This window comes from Quercus suber, unplaced genomic scaffold, assembly GCF_002906115.3.
Source record: "Quercus suber isolate HL8 unplaced genomic scaffold, Cork oak 2.0 scaffold_206, whole genome shotgun sequence".
NCBI classification, from domain to species: Eukaryota; Viridiplantae; Streptophyta; class Magnoliopsida; order Fagales; family Fagaceae; genus Quercus; species Quercus suber.
In genome coordinates this window covers 317348-334043 of record NW_027069664.1, presented here as the reverse complement: position 1 = coordinate 334043, position 16696 = coordinate 317348, and the positions used below count along the sequence as shown (strand labels likewise).

At 38.2% G+C, this 16696-nt stretch overlaps 1 protein-coding gene across 1 annotated transcript in view; it reads left to right on the top strand.

The window, feature by feature from the left end:
• Positions 1 to 1233, top strand: part of LOC136070055 (large ribosomal subunit protein eL6z-like) — a 13314-nt gene extending 12081 nt beyond the window's left edge. The window contains exons 2-3 of the mRNA XM_065779368.1: positions 163 to 256; positions 1090 to 1233. Of these exons, the coding sequence (XP_065635440.1) occupies positions 163 to 256; positions 1090 to 1233 (238 nt within the window). The remainder of the gene's footprint in view (positions 1 to 162; positions 257 to 1089) is intronic.
• The last annotated feature ends 15463 nt before the right edge of the window (positions 1234 to 16696 follow it).

Genomic DNA, 16696 nt, shown 5'->3' with positions numbered 1-16696 from the left:
TCTCATTGTAGGTACCCTTAGGTTCTATGGCCTATGCCCTGACCAACTCCCTCCTAATTTTTACCAAATTGTGAATTGTGTTAGTAGGCTAAACCAAATATACTGGTTACAATTGAACCATCATGACATCGACTTTATGTATAGTTTATGCGGCAATATTAGGTCAGATTATTATTTAAAGACTAGGGATATGCGAGTCCGGCTTATATCATGCATGCCTGACTCCAATAGAAACTTGACAGGAGAATTTGTTAGGGTGAGCAGCAACTGGCTTGCCGATGAGCTCCCTTGCCCGCTTTCGCTGCGTGATGTTGGTCGGTACCAAGCATTTTTGGCTTATTAATTGCGTTTTACTTATGATTATTTTGCTCAAATAGTCACTAACCAGCTTTTGTATTGTTTCGATGCAAAAAGCAAAAGGTTTAAGCCAAACCTTAGAGTAGTGCACGTGATAGACCTGAATTTCATACTTCGGTCTAAAATATTTGTGCACTCCGATGGGCAGCTCCAAGCATCGCACCTTATCCTTGACTACAATCTCGTCTATACTACGTGGCAACCTTCTGGGCCTGCTCTGTTGAAGGATAGCCCGTTGCTGTTGTATATCGACATTCGGCATGCCAATTTTCTCCCACGCTCCTTGACCATTGGTGAAGCTTGAGACCTTGGCCCCAGGTATACTACAGCAAGGATCTTGCACTGGTGTGAGATGAATCGGCTGAACGTGTGTCTTAAGGCTGTAAAGTCCACGTGCTTGTTGAGGAGCCTGAAGCCCTAGTCCGAATAGCCAAGCTAGAAGCAGCCGAGGCCGACCAAGGCGCAGAAATGGTGACTAGGCAAACGATGAAGCCCTAGGTATACTACAGTAGATATGGGCTCAAGGCGAAGGAGGTTGGGTCACCCAAACCCTGGAGCAGGGTCTTTTGCTGCCCAAGGACGTCCAATTCTTCTCAGAAAGCACCAAGGAGTCAACAGCAAGGCGGCCACAGTGGCATATTATAGCGGTAACTTCCTCTCCTTCCCTTTTTCGTTTGTTTTGATGCATAAGTAATTTCTTAACTTTCATATTCGTTATTGTTGTGTCACCAGGCCGCGCAGCTGGCCCATATCCCTAGTGAGAGGCTAAAAAAGCTCACCAAGGATGCTAAGCAGGAAAAAGCATTCAAGGATGTCGCAGTTGCCATGGTGAATGAGAAGAGCAAAGCTACTGAGGTCGTTGAAAAGAAGGCTTAGTCCTCGGAGAAAGCCCGGTTGGTGGCGGAAAGGAAACTAGTCGAGGCAGAAGACAAGAGGCAGAAGACAAGCTAAGGGGCATAGAGCTTAAATTGGTAGAGGTGACCAACCTAAACCTTGCCCAAGTTGACGAGATAGCTGACCTGAAGGCATCCCTTAAAGCCTGCGAGAATAAATGGTACAATGAGGGCTTCATGGATGCTGAGAACTCCATGGAGCCCATTGTCCACCAAGCTCAGTTTCATGGGTTCGAGGAGGGGTGGCTGGCAACCCTTCAAGCGATGGGAGTGCCCGAAGATTCCCCATTGAGGAATCTAGAGCAATTCCCATACTCGACTCCTCTTCCCCTGTTCAGAGTCAAGCTAGAGCTGTTGACGAGGAAGATACCCCAGTATGAGAGAGCGAGTCCAAGTGATTGACACCCATATAGAGATTGTTGATCTCGAGGTCACCAGCAACCTCAATGTTGCCTAAGACGCTCCAGTCCAACAACCTCCCGCCGATCCAACTGAGGACGTCCTAGACTGGCAAGCTAATGAGGCAGCCCATCTCCTGCCCACCGATCCTTCAGTTTGATAGTTATGCTTTTAGCTTGCTTTTATTTTTTATTCGTGTTTATTTTTCTCTTTTATTTGTTTGGTTTGCCTAAAGTCACCGGTATATGGTAACAAAACAATGATTTGACTCTTATTTTCCTAAGTTTTATTTTCCTATAGTCACTGGGTTGTGATAACAAAACATTGGTTTAATTTTTATTCGTTCGCTTTATTTGATCCGGGTATGGTGACCGAACGTTTACTTTAATAATATTTATGAATGTTTACCTCATTGCTATTAAATTATTCGTTTTCCCTCTCTTTCTTTTTCTTCTTCTTCTTCTTCTTCTTTTTCTTCTTCTTCTTCTTCTTCATCTTTTTTTTTTTTTTTTAACCAAGTAGTGTGAGAGACCGCGCCCCCGGTCCCCTTTTTTATGAGAATGTTAGGCCAAATCCACGTGAATGGATGGAGTCATGTTAATGCCTCTCAAAGTGGAGGTTTAACTAGTTATATTTACCCTTTTAGATTAAGGGTTTTACAATAAAGTTGCCACTTATTTAATTATTGGGATAAATAAAAAAACCAAAATTGAAAAATTCATCATCTTATTAATTTGAAATTGAATTTACATTGATCATAGGAAATTACATGGCTTTGGTCCTACACACAATCTAAGATAAAGTACATGGTTTTGTTTCCTAGTTACAATCTAAAAATTGAAAATTACATGGATAAGCATTCGATCTACTAACCCTTGATCTAAGCTCGGAGGCTATGTTACAAGGTGGGAAGGTGTTAAGCACCCACCCTACCCGATGAAATCGGTCTTCTAGACTATGGTGGCCAACATTCATATCACATCATCCAATATGTTATCAATTAATTTGCATATTGAATTTAAAGCGTGTGCATGTGATAAACTTTAATTCCATTTATTAAGCATTTCATTTCGATTGAAAAATAAATTCTAGTGAATGTTTGTGAATTGTGATAACCTAGATTCAAGGATTTGAAAGAATTTTGAAACAAACATATTTTTCATATTTTTTTTTTATGTGAATTTAAGATTAAAACTAGTGTTATGCATGAACATGTGATGAACAACCAAGAACATGTGAAGAACATATAAGAACAATTAAGAGCATTCATACATATTTAAGGGAATTTAAATGATTACTGTCATGCTTTAATCCTGAATTCTCACAAAAAACAATTTAGGGAAAGGGATTATATCTTCATACAAAATCCATATAGTGGAGGAGGAGATTCTTGGTAGAGGTCCTAAGGGTGGAGGAAAAGAAGAGTTAGGAGAGAGAGAGTGAGTCTCACTCAATACCATGAGTCTCAGGAAGACTAAGATATGACAAGACTACTCTACTTCCTAGAACTCAAGAGAGGAGAAAAGAGGGGGTTTTGGTCTTTTGGAATGAAGGAAAGAGAGGGTTTATATAGTAGTGGCTGAAGAAATATGAATGAAATGCCATTTAATGAGGGTTGAGAAAGAATCATGAACCTAAACCTCATTTTAGCATTGAAGAAAATCTGGTGGATTAAATGGAGACAATGGTGGCAGTGAGGAGCAAGCCAAAATTCAGTTTTTCCATAGCTGCTGTAACAGCCTGTAGAGCCAATTTCGAAAAATCATATCTGACTTGATTCTAATTGAAATGTTCTCATTCTTATGCTTAAATTGAAGCCCCGGATGTCTAGTTTCTGGAAAAATTAACATCATTCACAGATTCAAAATATTCTGAGAGATATCGATGAAATGGTGAGCATAGGTCATTTGTTAGAAAATGGTTTTAGCACAATTAACATTAATAGGTCCCAGATTAGCTCCCAATTAACAATAAATGGCTTCAATCACTCCCATTTCAGGCTTAATTGGTTCCAAATTTACTCTAATTAAAAGATCATTGAACAAATTATTCATTAAATAATTAATGTTTAACTATCTAATTAATAAGGTATATGCAACCTTACCATAAAATGTAGTCCTAACCAATCAAATTATGACACATTATTAATCTCAAATTGATTATAATTATAATTAATTGAAATCAATTGTTCATAATCACATATAGTCGGACTCAATTTGTGATAGTGCACCTCGGCCATTAAAACTTGATTTAATGATAACTTTCAATCTAATGGTCTAATTAGGGCTTATGATCGGTTAATTTGATCGTTACAACATCAAAATTATTTTGGTGAAATGAGATTAAGGACCTAATGACCAGAATCAAGATGCATATTCCCAAGGCAAAATTACCATTTTACCCTCCAAGTGACATTAAATGCGGATTGCAAAATAAAGTGTCAACAGAATGCCCTTCATTGGCAAAGCTTGAAAAGCAAATGTCATTGTATGAAAGAGACACCTAACTTTGCAATCAATATTTAACCGTGGTGAATGTATGATGCATGTATATAAAAATGCAAACAATCATGTTGTGGATCAAAATGTGGACTGAATTTCAGGGGAGATTGCCTATGTACCTCTTGGTGAGAGGATCAGGTCCAAACGTAGTTCATACATGCAATTTTTTTTTTTTTTTTTTTTTGGGAAAAAAAAAATGAATACAAGACATGTTTACCAGTGGTCACAACAAAATGAGGATTTCAGTCGTGCTTTCTAGAGGTCCAAGGATTGGAATTTTGGACGTGTTTCCTAGAGGTCCATTGAAATTGAATTTTGGACGTGCTTCCCAAATGTCCAAGGATTTGAAGTTTGGATGTGTTTCGCCAAGGTCCAATGAATTTGAAGTTTGGACATGCTTCCCAGAGATCCAATGGATTTGTGGAAGGTGATATTTGTGCTAATGAGTATGGGTCCTTTGCCCTAGTTCCCGCAGAATAAATATTTTCAATTATTAACAGAGTTATTCATTGAAAAAAATTGGACATACCAAGCCAATGCCCCTAGTTTAGGACATCTTGCATGTTTTGATGAATGTTGAATGTGGATAGCTAACTTGCTATTGTGACCACTGGAGAATATGGAAGGAGATTGTAATCTGCCATTTGTTTTGGAGATCTTTCATTTGAAGCTATGCTCAAGAGATTTATCCTTTGAAGCTTTGACTTTGGAGATTTTTCCATTGAAGTTTCCAAAATTTTAATGAAGATCTGTTCATTGGACATTTTTCTTATGAAGATTTATTCGTAGGAGATTTTTCCTTGAAAAATTGAGATTTTTTTTTTTTTTTGAAGAGTTATCTTGAAGATTTATCCTTTAAACATTTAATTTTTTTTTTTTAAGATTTATTCATGGAGATTTTTCCTTTGAAATATGGAGATTTTTCCTTTGAAATATGGAGCTTTTTCCTTGAAGATTCATTCTAGAGATTTTTCCTTGAAAAATAGTTTTGGAGATTTTTCCTTCGATGATTTGAAATTTTTTATTGAAGATTTATTCATTGGAGATTTTTCCTTCTGAAGATTTATTCATGTAGATTTTTCCTTTGGAATATGGCTTTGGAGATTTTTCCTTTAAAAAATGGAGATTTTTCCTTTTGAAGATTTGTTCGTGAAGATTTTTCCTTGAAGATTTATTATGGAGATTTTTCCTTTGAATTTTTTAGAAGAAAAAAAAAATTGAGAAGATTTGTTTATGGAGATTTTTCCTTTGGAATATGGTTTTAGAGATTTTTTTCTTTGAAGATTTGTTTGTGGAGATTTTTCCTTGAAGATTTATTTTGGAGATTGAACTTTTGAAAAAATTTTAATGAAGATTTGTTCATGGATATTTTTCCTAGAAAATTTATTCTTAGAGATTTTTCCATTGAAGTTTTAGAAATTTTTATTGAAGATTTGTTCATTGGAGATTTTTCCTTTGGAATATGGTTTTGGAGATTTTTCCTTTGAAAAATGGAGAATTTTTATTTTGAAAATGGAGATTTTTTTTATGATCACAAAGTGAAGAAGATGAAGATGGACTAGAAATGATGAAGATTTATTCATGATGATTTTTTTTTTTTTTTTTTTGAAAAACCTATCCTTTGAATGAGAACAACTTTGGCTGGAAGTTGATTAGGATTGCTGGATAAGTCCTTGCTTAATTCTTGCAAAGAGATAATTTCAATTAGTAATGAATTTATTCATTGAAATGAATTGGAAGTTCTTACCCAATGCCTCTAGTTTGGGGCATATTTCATGCTTAGATTGAAGCTAAATTCATTTGATGTTGTGACCATGGGGGATCATGAAAGAAGATCATGGTCCGCCATCCTTGGTTCCTACAAAAAGGCTTTCTTTCTCTAGCTTGTTAGAAACTAATTATCGTAAAAACTTGCACACAATATAAATAGGCCAATACTCTAAGTTTAAACATGCTTAATGCAAACAAATGGGCTTAACCTAACATGCACCCAAACAATTTTGTCACATTTTTTTGACTTTATTCTCCAAGATTGTTTGGGTGAATGGGACCAGGCCTGTGCAAGGCTGCCTATGTACCTCTCTCATAGAGGATCAGTTCAAGATGTAGTTCAAATGAACTGAATTTTGAAAAAGATTTTTTTTTTTTTTGAACAAGAGGTGATCCTTTGAACAACCATTTTGGCAAATCAAAGTGTTTAAGAATCAAACAAATCTCTTTGATTAGGAAGGATCAAGATCATTAAACTCATATAATCAAATTTGCTTCATCCTTTTGAACATCGTCAGATTAAGTCTCCAAAGGTGATCAATAAATGAAATGTGATAATGTTTATGAATCACATTGTTGGGTGCAAACAAGGAGAGTGCTCCAAGTTTGGAAGTTCTTTTAAGTCATTTTGAGGATTTGAGAGTTTGAGGAATTTTGTCCTCAAACATATTATCATGTGGGGTTTGACAATTTTAAGCACTTTTCCTTTTTAATTCAAGAGAAAAATATTATTAGAGTTTAAGATGCGCCTACAATTAGTAAGACTTCAAGGAGGTCTTATTCATGGGTTGTAATGTAGTCCGGGTTTAGGTTATGAAATAAATGATATAAAAAGGCTTAAAATTCCCTATGATATTCCCCCAAGTATTTATTAATTAAAAATCAAGTATTGGAGGAGTTTTCTCATTTTTTTTTTTCATTCTCATCTTCTCACTAGTCTTCATTGATCACTTGTATCAACATTTGTTTTTATTCTCATTCATCTTAAATCATACGTCTAGACTTTCATCTTGTAAAATTCTTCTCTTTTTAGGTTGCATCCTCAAGTTTCCAACTTGGTAGGTTTTTCCAATTTTTTCTTTTCTTCTTCTTCTTTTCTTTGACCCTAACTTTTGCCTAGACCGCCCTTTTGGGTTTTCAGCCTAGCGGGCTTCTTTTCTACTTCCTTTTTTTTTTTTTTTTTTTTTTTTTTTTTTTTTTGCAATAGCTTTTGCCTAGACTACCCTTTTGGTTTTTAACCTAGCGGTTTTTTTTTTTTTTGGGTCTTTAATCTCTTGATTGAATGAACTTTTGAGGATTCTTAGCTTAATGATTTTCGGTTATTTTGATATACTCTCTAGACTTCTTTCTTGCCTTAATGCACTTGCACCTTTCTATGCTTGATGAATCTTTTCCTTTTTTTGATGAACTTTCTTTTGGATGAACCTTCTACTCTTCTTGGCATGATGAATTTTAGGTTCTTCAAACTTGATGCACATTTTGTTTTCTCTCACATTGATAGAATTTCATTTCTTTTTCCTTGATTGAGTGAAAGCTCATTTTTCTTTAGTGATCTCTTATCTTTAGCTTAATGAATTCTCTACTTGACTTTTATGTCTTCTAGGAGTGCTTTATCAATTAGCTTCAAAGCTACAAGATTGACTCCTCCTCAACATGAGATTTAAGCATACATACTTTGAATTTTTCCCACCCCAAGTTTAGATTTTAGTGGGTTTATGCAAAAAAAAAAAAAAAAAATGCTAAATGTTTGAAGGCTCAAATGGGCTAGCAATGGATGATGAACATTCTAGGTAATAGGAAATAATTTGGTTTAACTAAAGATGGCCTTCTATCCCTAGTAATGCTTGCTTGTAGGCATAGTGATTCAAGCTCTTTTAATAAATTCATGTTAAAAGAAAAAGTACAAATGCTCTAATAATGTGAAATAGAAGACTTTTGAAAATTGGATCAAGGGCACGGATTCTTGGGATTTTACGGTGGATGGATGCTTTTTGATTGCCTTTTAAGACCATTTCTTCTTATATTCTAAGTCAAGTAGCAAAAGTCTTTGCATGGATCAAATGAAATTAATCATTCCTTGGTATAAGTTGATTGCTCAAGCCTTTAAACATTAAGATTTAGAAAATGTTTTGTCCAAGGGATCCTCATGTACCATTTTGAAAAAGAGACTTCTTCTTCTTCTTCATTTTTTTTTTTTTAATCTTGAAAAAAAATGGGTCTTTTTGAAAAAGTCGCTAAGAAGTTCAATGATCCTAGTTCAAAGATTTTTTTTTTTTTTAAATGACTCAAAGGCCCAATGCCCCTAGTCCAAACGCTTTCTTATTTGAATTTTTTTTTTTTTTTTTTTTGAAGATTTGGGAATCTTGATTTTTTTTTTTGGATTTTTTTTTTTAAATATATACATGAACAAAGTACATCAAATGCTATATGGATTCTTAGAATTCAAAGAAATATGAAATAAACAAACAAACTTTAAGCTTAACCATGATGTTACAAACCAAATGTGGAATGAGGCAAAGTTGGGCCACTTGCTTCTTCATGGTCCATTGAGGATGCTTGAGACTTGGTGTGCTTGAACCTTGATTATGATGAAATGGCTTGGGCTTGCACTTGGAAGGCTTGAACCTTGATTATGATCTTTTGATATTTGCTTGAAATGGCTTGGGCTTGCACTTGAAATGCATGCATCTTGTGAGCTTTTGGCCTTTGATGTTGATCATGCATATACACCTTTTATGGGCCCAAGTATTGGGCTTAGAATGATTCAAGAAAAAATTTTCGATTTTCATACCAAGTAGAGTTCAATCACAAGCCTTTGGGCTTAAGTTCATTCATAGCATACAAGGTTCAAACAATTATGATAGGATCAAGCATTGGACTTGGGCTCATCATGGTTCAAACAACGGCCAAACACATGCATAATGCAATGCAATTTTCATGGACCGACCTAAAGGTAGGTTCTATGGGTCGTTACAATATGGGTAGAAGGTAGGTTAAAGGTCCCCACAAGCTAGGACGTCGTACCTCCCAACTTGTGACGCTAGGGGTGCCGCATTGGTCCGAACGGTATAGTTTGTCCTTATGAACCACTATAGCTTAACCATGATGATTCTTGTTGCGGTGGGTGGTAGGTTCACCGTTGGGTATATGTGCCTCAAGAAAACCACAATCCATGACTAATACTACCGGGCTTCCGGGCTAGCATACAAATAAAATAAATTTCATTCAAACAAATGATGCATGACATGCAATATAATGACATATTGGACATATTATATAAAAAAAGCAATAAACAAACAATGACATGGTTGACCACCATAACCTAATTGAAGCTTAGCCCAAAATATCCCTAGCGAAGTCGCCACTATGAGAGACCGCACCCTCGACCCCTTTTTATGAGGTATTGGGCCAAACCCACATGAATGGGTGGAGTCGTGTTATTGCCTCTCAAAATGAAGGTTCGACTAGTTATATTACCCCTTTAGATTAAGGGTTTTACAATGAAATCGCCACTTATTTAATTATTGGGATAAATAAGAAAATCAAAATTAAAAAATTCCTCATTTTATTAATCTGAAATTGAATTTACATTGATCATAGGAAATTACATGGTTTTGGTCCTAGACACAATCTAAGATAAAGTACATGGCTTTATTTCTTAGTTACAATCTAAAAATTGAAAATTACATGAATAAGCATTCGATCTACTAACCCTTGATCTAAGCTCGGAGGCTATGTTACAAGGTGGGAAGGTGATAAACCCTAATTCCATTTATTAAGTATTTCATTTGGATTGAAAAATAAATTTTAGTGAATGTGTGTAGATGGTGATAACCTAAATTCAAGGATTTGAAAGAATTTTGAAACAAACATGTTTTTCATATTTTTTATGTGAATTTAAGATTAAAACTAGTGTTATGCATGAACATGTGATGAACAACCAAGAACATGTGAAGAACATATAAGAACAATTAAGAGCATTCAAACATATTCAAGGGAATTTAAATGATTACTGTCATGCTTTAATCCCAAATTCTCACAAAAAACAATTTAGGGAAAGGGATTATACCTTCATGCAAGATCCATATGGTGGAGGAAGAGACTCTTGGTAGAGGTCCTAAAGGTGGAGGAAAAGAAGAGTTAGGAGAGGGAGAGTGAGTCTCACTCAATACCTTGAGTCTCAGGAAGCCAAAAATATGATAAGACTACTCTACTTCCTAGAACTCAAGAGATAAGAAGAAATGGGGTTTTGGTCTCTCGGAATGAAGGAGATGGAGGGTTTATATAGTGGTGGTGGAAGAAATATGAATGGAATGCCATTTAATGAGGGTTGACAAAGAATCATGAACCTAGACCTCGTTTTAGCCTTGGGAAAAATCTGGTACATTAAATAGAGAGATTGGTGGGAGTGAGGAGTAAACCAAAATTCGGTTTTCCCATAGCTGCTGTAACAGCCTGTAGAGTCAATTTTAAAAAATTATATCTAACTCGATTCTGATCGAAATTGTCTAATTCTTATTCTCAAATTGAAGCCCCGGATGTCTAGTTTCTGGGAAAATTAACCTCATTTACAAATTCAAAATATTCTGAGAGATATTGATGAAATGGTGAGCATAGGTCATTTGTTAGAAAATGGTTTCAGCACAATTAATATTAATAGGTCTCAAATTAGCTCCCAATTAACATTAAATGGCTCCAATCACTCCCATTTCAGACTTAATTGCATTGAATAATTAATGTTTAACTATCTAATTAATTAAGTGTATGCAACCTCACCATAAAATGTAGTCCTAACCAATCAAATTATGACACATTATTAATCTCAAATTGATTATAATTATAACCAATTGAAATCAATTTGTGATAGTGCACCTCAGCCATTAAAACTTGATTTAATGATAACTTTCAATTTGATAATCCAATTAGGGTTTATGACCAGTTGATTTAATCATTACAACATCAAGATCATTTTGATGAAATGAGATTAAGGATCTAATGACCAAAATCAAGATGCATATTTCCAAGGCAAAATTACCATTTTGATGTATGCTAACTTAATGAAGATGAACGTTTGGTGATTAAGCCTAGCTGAGGACAGAGTTTTCCTTTGTTAGGAGAATTTAGTTTAAGTTTCTTACCTTCCCGATGATTAAGACTGGACCCAGGAGATCGGTTTTTGTTCTTATAATAATTAAGTGCACGGTTTCGCTCATCCGATGATGAAGATTGAACCAGGGACGAGTTTCTGTCAGATAAAATTTGAAATTAGATTTCCACCTGTCCGGCAATGGAAATCGAATCGGGGATAGATTTTTGTCCTTAGATAAAATTTGAAATTAGGTTTCCACCTGTCCGGTGATGAAAATCGAACTGGGGGCAGGTTTTTTCCCTTAGATAAAATTTGAAATTAGGTTTCTACCTGTCCGGTGATAGAGATCGAACCAGGGACAAGTTTTTGTCCATAGATAAAATTTGAAATTAGGTTTCCACCAATCCGATGATGGGGATCGAATCGAGGAGAGGTTTCTGTCCTTAAAATAATTGACTGAGATCATGAGTTAGCAACGCTAGAATTATAAGTACAAATACACCTGCGTTGACATCTCGCGTATTCCCCACTACCTTCCGAAGTACCAGATCTCCCGCTCCAAATTCCCTTCTCCTCACATCCCTTTTTGTTGATGTTCTGCCAGCTGTGTAGTCACCAATTCCCAGTGCTCTTCTAACAAGTTTAACTGTTTCAGCATTAATTCCGAATTTTCGATGGGGTTGAATCCCGAAACTCGGGCACTACACAAATTCATTTCTGCTAGTATAACTGCTTTCGCTCCATATGTTAGAGAGAACGGAGTTTCTCCCATGAACCTCCTCAGAGTTGTTCGGAATGCCCATAAAACATTAGGCAACTCCTCTGCCCACCTGCCCTTAGCACCTTCTAATCTCCTCTTCAACCTGTTCATAATAGCTTTGTTGGTAGCCTCAGCCTAGTCGTTTCTCTGTGGATATGCTAGAGTAGAATACTAGTTTATGATGCCGAGACTACCACAAAACTCATGGAAAGCTCTGCTGTCAAACTGCAACTTGTTGTTTGACACTAAGGACTCTGGTACCCCGAACCTCATCACTATCTTTCTCCATACAAACTTCTTAACATCCAAATCTCGGATGTTCGCCAGCGCCTCTGCCTCCACCCATTTGGTGAAATAATCTACTGCTACTAAAACAAACCTTTGGTTTCCTGTAGCCCAGGGGAATGGACCAACGATATCTAACCCCCACTATGGAAAGGGCCAAGGGCTACTAATGGGATTTAAGCTTTCTGCTGGTTGATGGATCATCAAGGCATGCTTCTGACATTGCTCACATTTTCTTGCATACTCGGCAACATCCCTTTACATTCGCGAACACCAAAATCCCTAAGTCATTGCTCGGTGAGCTAATGAACGTCCCCCCACGTGACTGCCGCAAACTCCCTCATGTAGCTCAGCCAAGAGTTCTCCAATCTTGCTGGGGTGCAAACACTATAAGTAGTGCCCGTCAAAAGATCTTCGATATAGCTTACAATTAGCTAATAACCAATATCGTGCAGCTGTCCGGCGTACTTTTTCTGCTTCCTTCTCATCAGCAGGCACTCAATCCTCAGCTAAAAAGTCGATGATCGAATCCATCCAACATGGCTCAACCGTTGTCGCCAGCGAAACACCTACTCCTGCATTGATACTCAATTCTGCTACTAACTCCACTTTTATTAATCGAGGAATTTCCTCAGTTGATAATGATGCCAATATGGCCAAAGAATCAACGTGCCGGTTCTGCCTCCTAGCTACCTGAACCACTCTAACCTTCAGAAAGCGGTCTATAGTTTGTTTCACCAACCATAAGTACTCCATCTTCTGGGGATCCTTGGCCTCAAAACTTCCCTGTAACTAATTAACCACCAACTGAGAGTCTGAGTATACCTCTAATTCTTTAGCACCTAGATATGAAACAACTCTTAATCCAACCAGTAAGGCCTCATACTCGGCTTCATTATTAGAGGCCTTAAAGCCTAACCTAAAGGAATGCTCCAATTTTATTCCTTTTGGGGTGATGACTATGATCCCAGCCTCGGTTTCTAATGCGCTGGATACACTGTCCATAAATACCTTCCACAGGATTAACTCTACAGGGCAAACCATCTCCTTCCCCTCCCTCAGGGAAAACTCTGCAATGAAATTAGCGAGGACTTGGCCCTTCATCGAGCTTCTAGGCCTGTACCTAATATCAAAAGAGCATAATCGAGTTCCCCACTTAGCTATTCTTCTTGTGAAATCAAATCTCTTCAATAACGACTATAGATGATACTTAGTCAATATGTAAATGGTATAGGCCTAAAAGTAGTGGGGTAGCTTTCTTATGGCATGAACTAATGGCAACACCAACTTTTCTAAAGGCAAATACCTCGTCTCAACATCGACTAAGGTTTTGCTGATATAGTATATAGGCTGTTGCACACCCTGATCTCTCAGCAGCACGGCACTCACTACATGTTCGAACACTAAGAGGTACATGTATAAGTCCTCTCCAAGCTCTAGGGTTGTCAGCATAAAGGCCCGTGTCAAGTATTCCTTCAAACCCTGAAAAGCCCTTTAACACTCTTCATTTCATTGGAATCCCTTCCATTGTTTTAGAAGTTGGTAAAACAAATGGCACCGATCGACAAACTTGAAAATAAACAGGTTAAGGGCAGCTAACATACCAGTCAGTACTTGAACTTCCTTTGGATTGCTTGGTGGTTTGAGGCATTTTACTGCTTCAATCTGATCAAGGTTGACTTCTATTCCTCGATTAGTGATCAAATACTTTAGGAACTTGCAGCCCCCACTCCGAAAGCACACTTATTGGCATTAAGACGCAGCTTATGCCGTCGAAGTACTTTAAACACCTCTTTGAGATAGCCAATATGATGCATCTCCCGTTTGCTTTTTACCACTATATTATTAATGTAGACCTCGATTGAGTGCCCAATCTTATCTCTAAACATTCTTGTCATCATCCGTTGATATGTGGCCCCAGCATTCTTCAACCCAAATGGCATCATGGTATAATGATAATTAGCGTTAGGTGAAATAAACGCCGTCTTCTCCTGATCCTTGACAACCAAGGCAATCTGATGATAACCTTGAAAAGTGTCCAGAAAGCTCATCCTCAGGTGTCTATAGGTGACATCTACCAGCTGATCAATCTTTAGCATAGGAAAAGGATCCTTTGGACATGCCCAATTCAGGTTGGTGAAGTCAACACAAACCCTCCATTTGCCATTCTTCTTTTTTACCACCACGGTATTCGCAAGCCAGTCCAAAAAAAATATCTATTTTATAGCCCCGGCTTCCTTCAATCTTTTAACCTCTTGCCTGACAACTTTGACGTGCTCCTTGGCCGATCTCCTCATCTTTTGTTTCTTAAGAGGGTATAAAAGGTCCACATTGAGCTTGTGAACTATGAACTCGGGGTCCACCCCGGGCACCTCATACGAGCTCCAAGCGAACACATTTGCATTCTGCACAAGGAATAACAGCATCTCTACCCTTTCTTAGTCCTCTGCACTTGCTCCTATCAGAAAACTCCTGTCATCATTCAGCAATATCCTTACTCTTACTAAGTCCTCGACATAGCTAGCACCCGCTTCCTCTTTGGGTTCCTGTAATTGCTATAAAGGAGCCTTCTCAGCTGACTCCTTTTGTTTTATTCCCTGGCCAACTGCGGCTACCAAGTACTGCCTGGCCACTTGCTGGTTACCCCTCATTACAACAATACCTTGCTCTGTACGAAATTTAACCTTCACATGCAAGGTGGATGGTACTGCCCCCATTGTATGAATCCATGGCCTTCCTAGGATCACTGTGTATGGAGAAAACGAAGCGACTACTATAAATGTTACCATCACCTCCTTGCCTTCCATATTCACCAGAAGCGAAATTTGCCCTTCTAGGATCACCATCCAGCCATCAAACCCCATCAAAGGCGTATTGTACTTGGATAGGTCTTCCTTCTTCAAGCCAAGCCCGTTGTACAAGTTGGGATACATCACCTCGACACCACTCCCCTGATCTATTAATACCCTCTTTACTATGAAACCATTTATTCGGGCTGTAACCACTAACACATCGTCGTGTGGTTGAATCATGCCCTCTAGATCATCGTCATTAAAGGCAATGGGCTCTCGAGTATACTTCTCCTTCTTTTCGAGGGTTGCTCACATGTAAAACTTTTTGCTAGTACCACGGCCAGCACTCCCCTCCTCTTGGACACCTGAGCGCCCCTCGGAGCTGCGTGGATGACTTCTATTACTCCCAATGGGGGTGGAAGAGGATTCCATTTAAGTCGAGCACCCTGCTTGGCTTCTTGATTCCTAGGGTCCACCACGAATTCTTTCAAGTATCCCGCTTTCACTAACTACTCTAGATGATCTTTTAACACCTTGCACTATTCAGTGGTATGCCTCTTGTCTTTATGGTAAGTACAATACAGGTTCTAATTTCTCCTAGATAGGTCTCCCCCCCATCTTGTTTGGCCATCGAAAATATGGCTCATTTTTAATCCGATCTCCTATGCACCGGCTCCTTGAATGTCACATTCACCTCCCCCATTTGTGCGCCTGGCCCTTGGATCCTCAAATCTTTCCGGGGTCTTGCTTGAAAACTGCTCTACCGAGGATGATTTATGACCAGGGCCTTACCTTTGCTCTGCAACCGATCATCCTCTAACCGTTTATATTCTTCAATACACCTCATTAGCTGCCTCATATCCTCGAGAAGTCTCCTTGTCAATGAGTCTCACAATTTAGAATCCTCGAGCAACCCCAATCTAAAAGTACTCACGCGATTTTTTCGTTACCCTCGCCAATCTCATTGTACAGCTCCTAGTACCAATTAGCGTAGCTGTGAAGGGTTTCCCCAACCCCTATTTTCATTAATAGCAGTGCATCCACCAGTTACGGAACTCAGCTACAGGTCATGAACCAAACACCAAACTTTTGAATCAACTCCAAAAAAACTGTGGATCAGGCCTTTCCTTAACCCATTAAACCACCTCAAAGCAGTAGGACCAAGACTTGATGGAAATAACTTACACATCAGTGCATCGTTATGAGAATGCAAAGAAATCATTTAAATATAATGGCTTACATGTTCTACCGGGTCCGTCTTTCGGTTGTAAGAATTGAACGGCAGCCACGTAAATCTGCTCAGCATAGGGGCCCTTTCAATGTCCCTCGAGAATAGAGATCCGGCAACTCGGCTTAATGCACAAGTCATAGCGTCCATGGTAGCATTCCGAGGTCATCGTTCCTCTGAGAAATCGAATCCTAGTCTACATATTCTCACGAACGATCCCGGTGTCGATGAGATTCGAATTGGTGGGACCCGGCTCCATAGTGACCTCCCACGCTAGCCGACCCTTCTCTTTGCTTCTCATGGCCCCTTCTCCGATGCCTACCTCTTGCTTCCAACTCCAAATCCCTCACCAACCTACGTAGACATTCAAGTTCCTCGTCCCTTTACTCAAGCTCTTAGTCCTTTCTTTCAAAATGATTACACCTCAAAGCACCAAAAATTGTCCGGTACGTTTGAAATGACCCTTCCCCAAGGCTAGACTGCCCTTCTTCCTCATACCCCCTATCTTCGCATCCCTTCTGCCTTCTTTCCTACCAAGTAGATCCCTGTGAAGAGCTCCCAGAGCCACTTTCAGCGTAACTCCCTAAGTGACCTTCAGACATTTTCCCATGCACATCTTGAC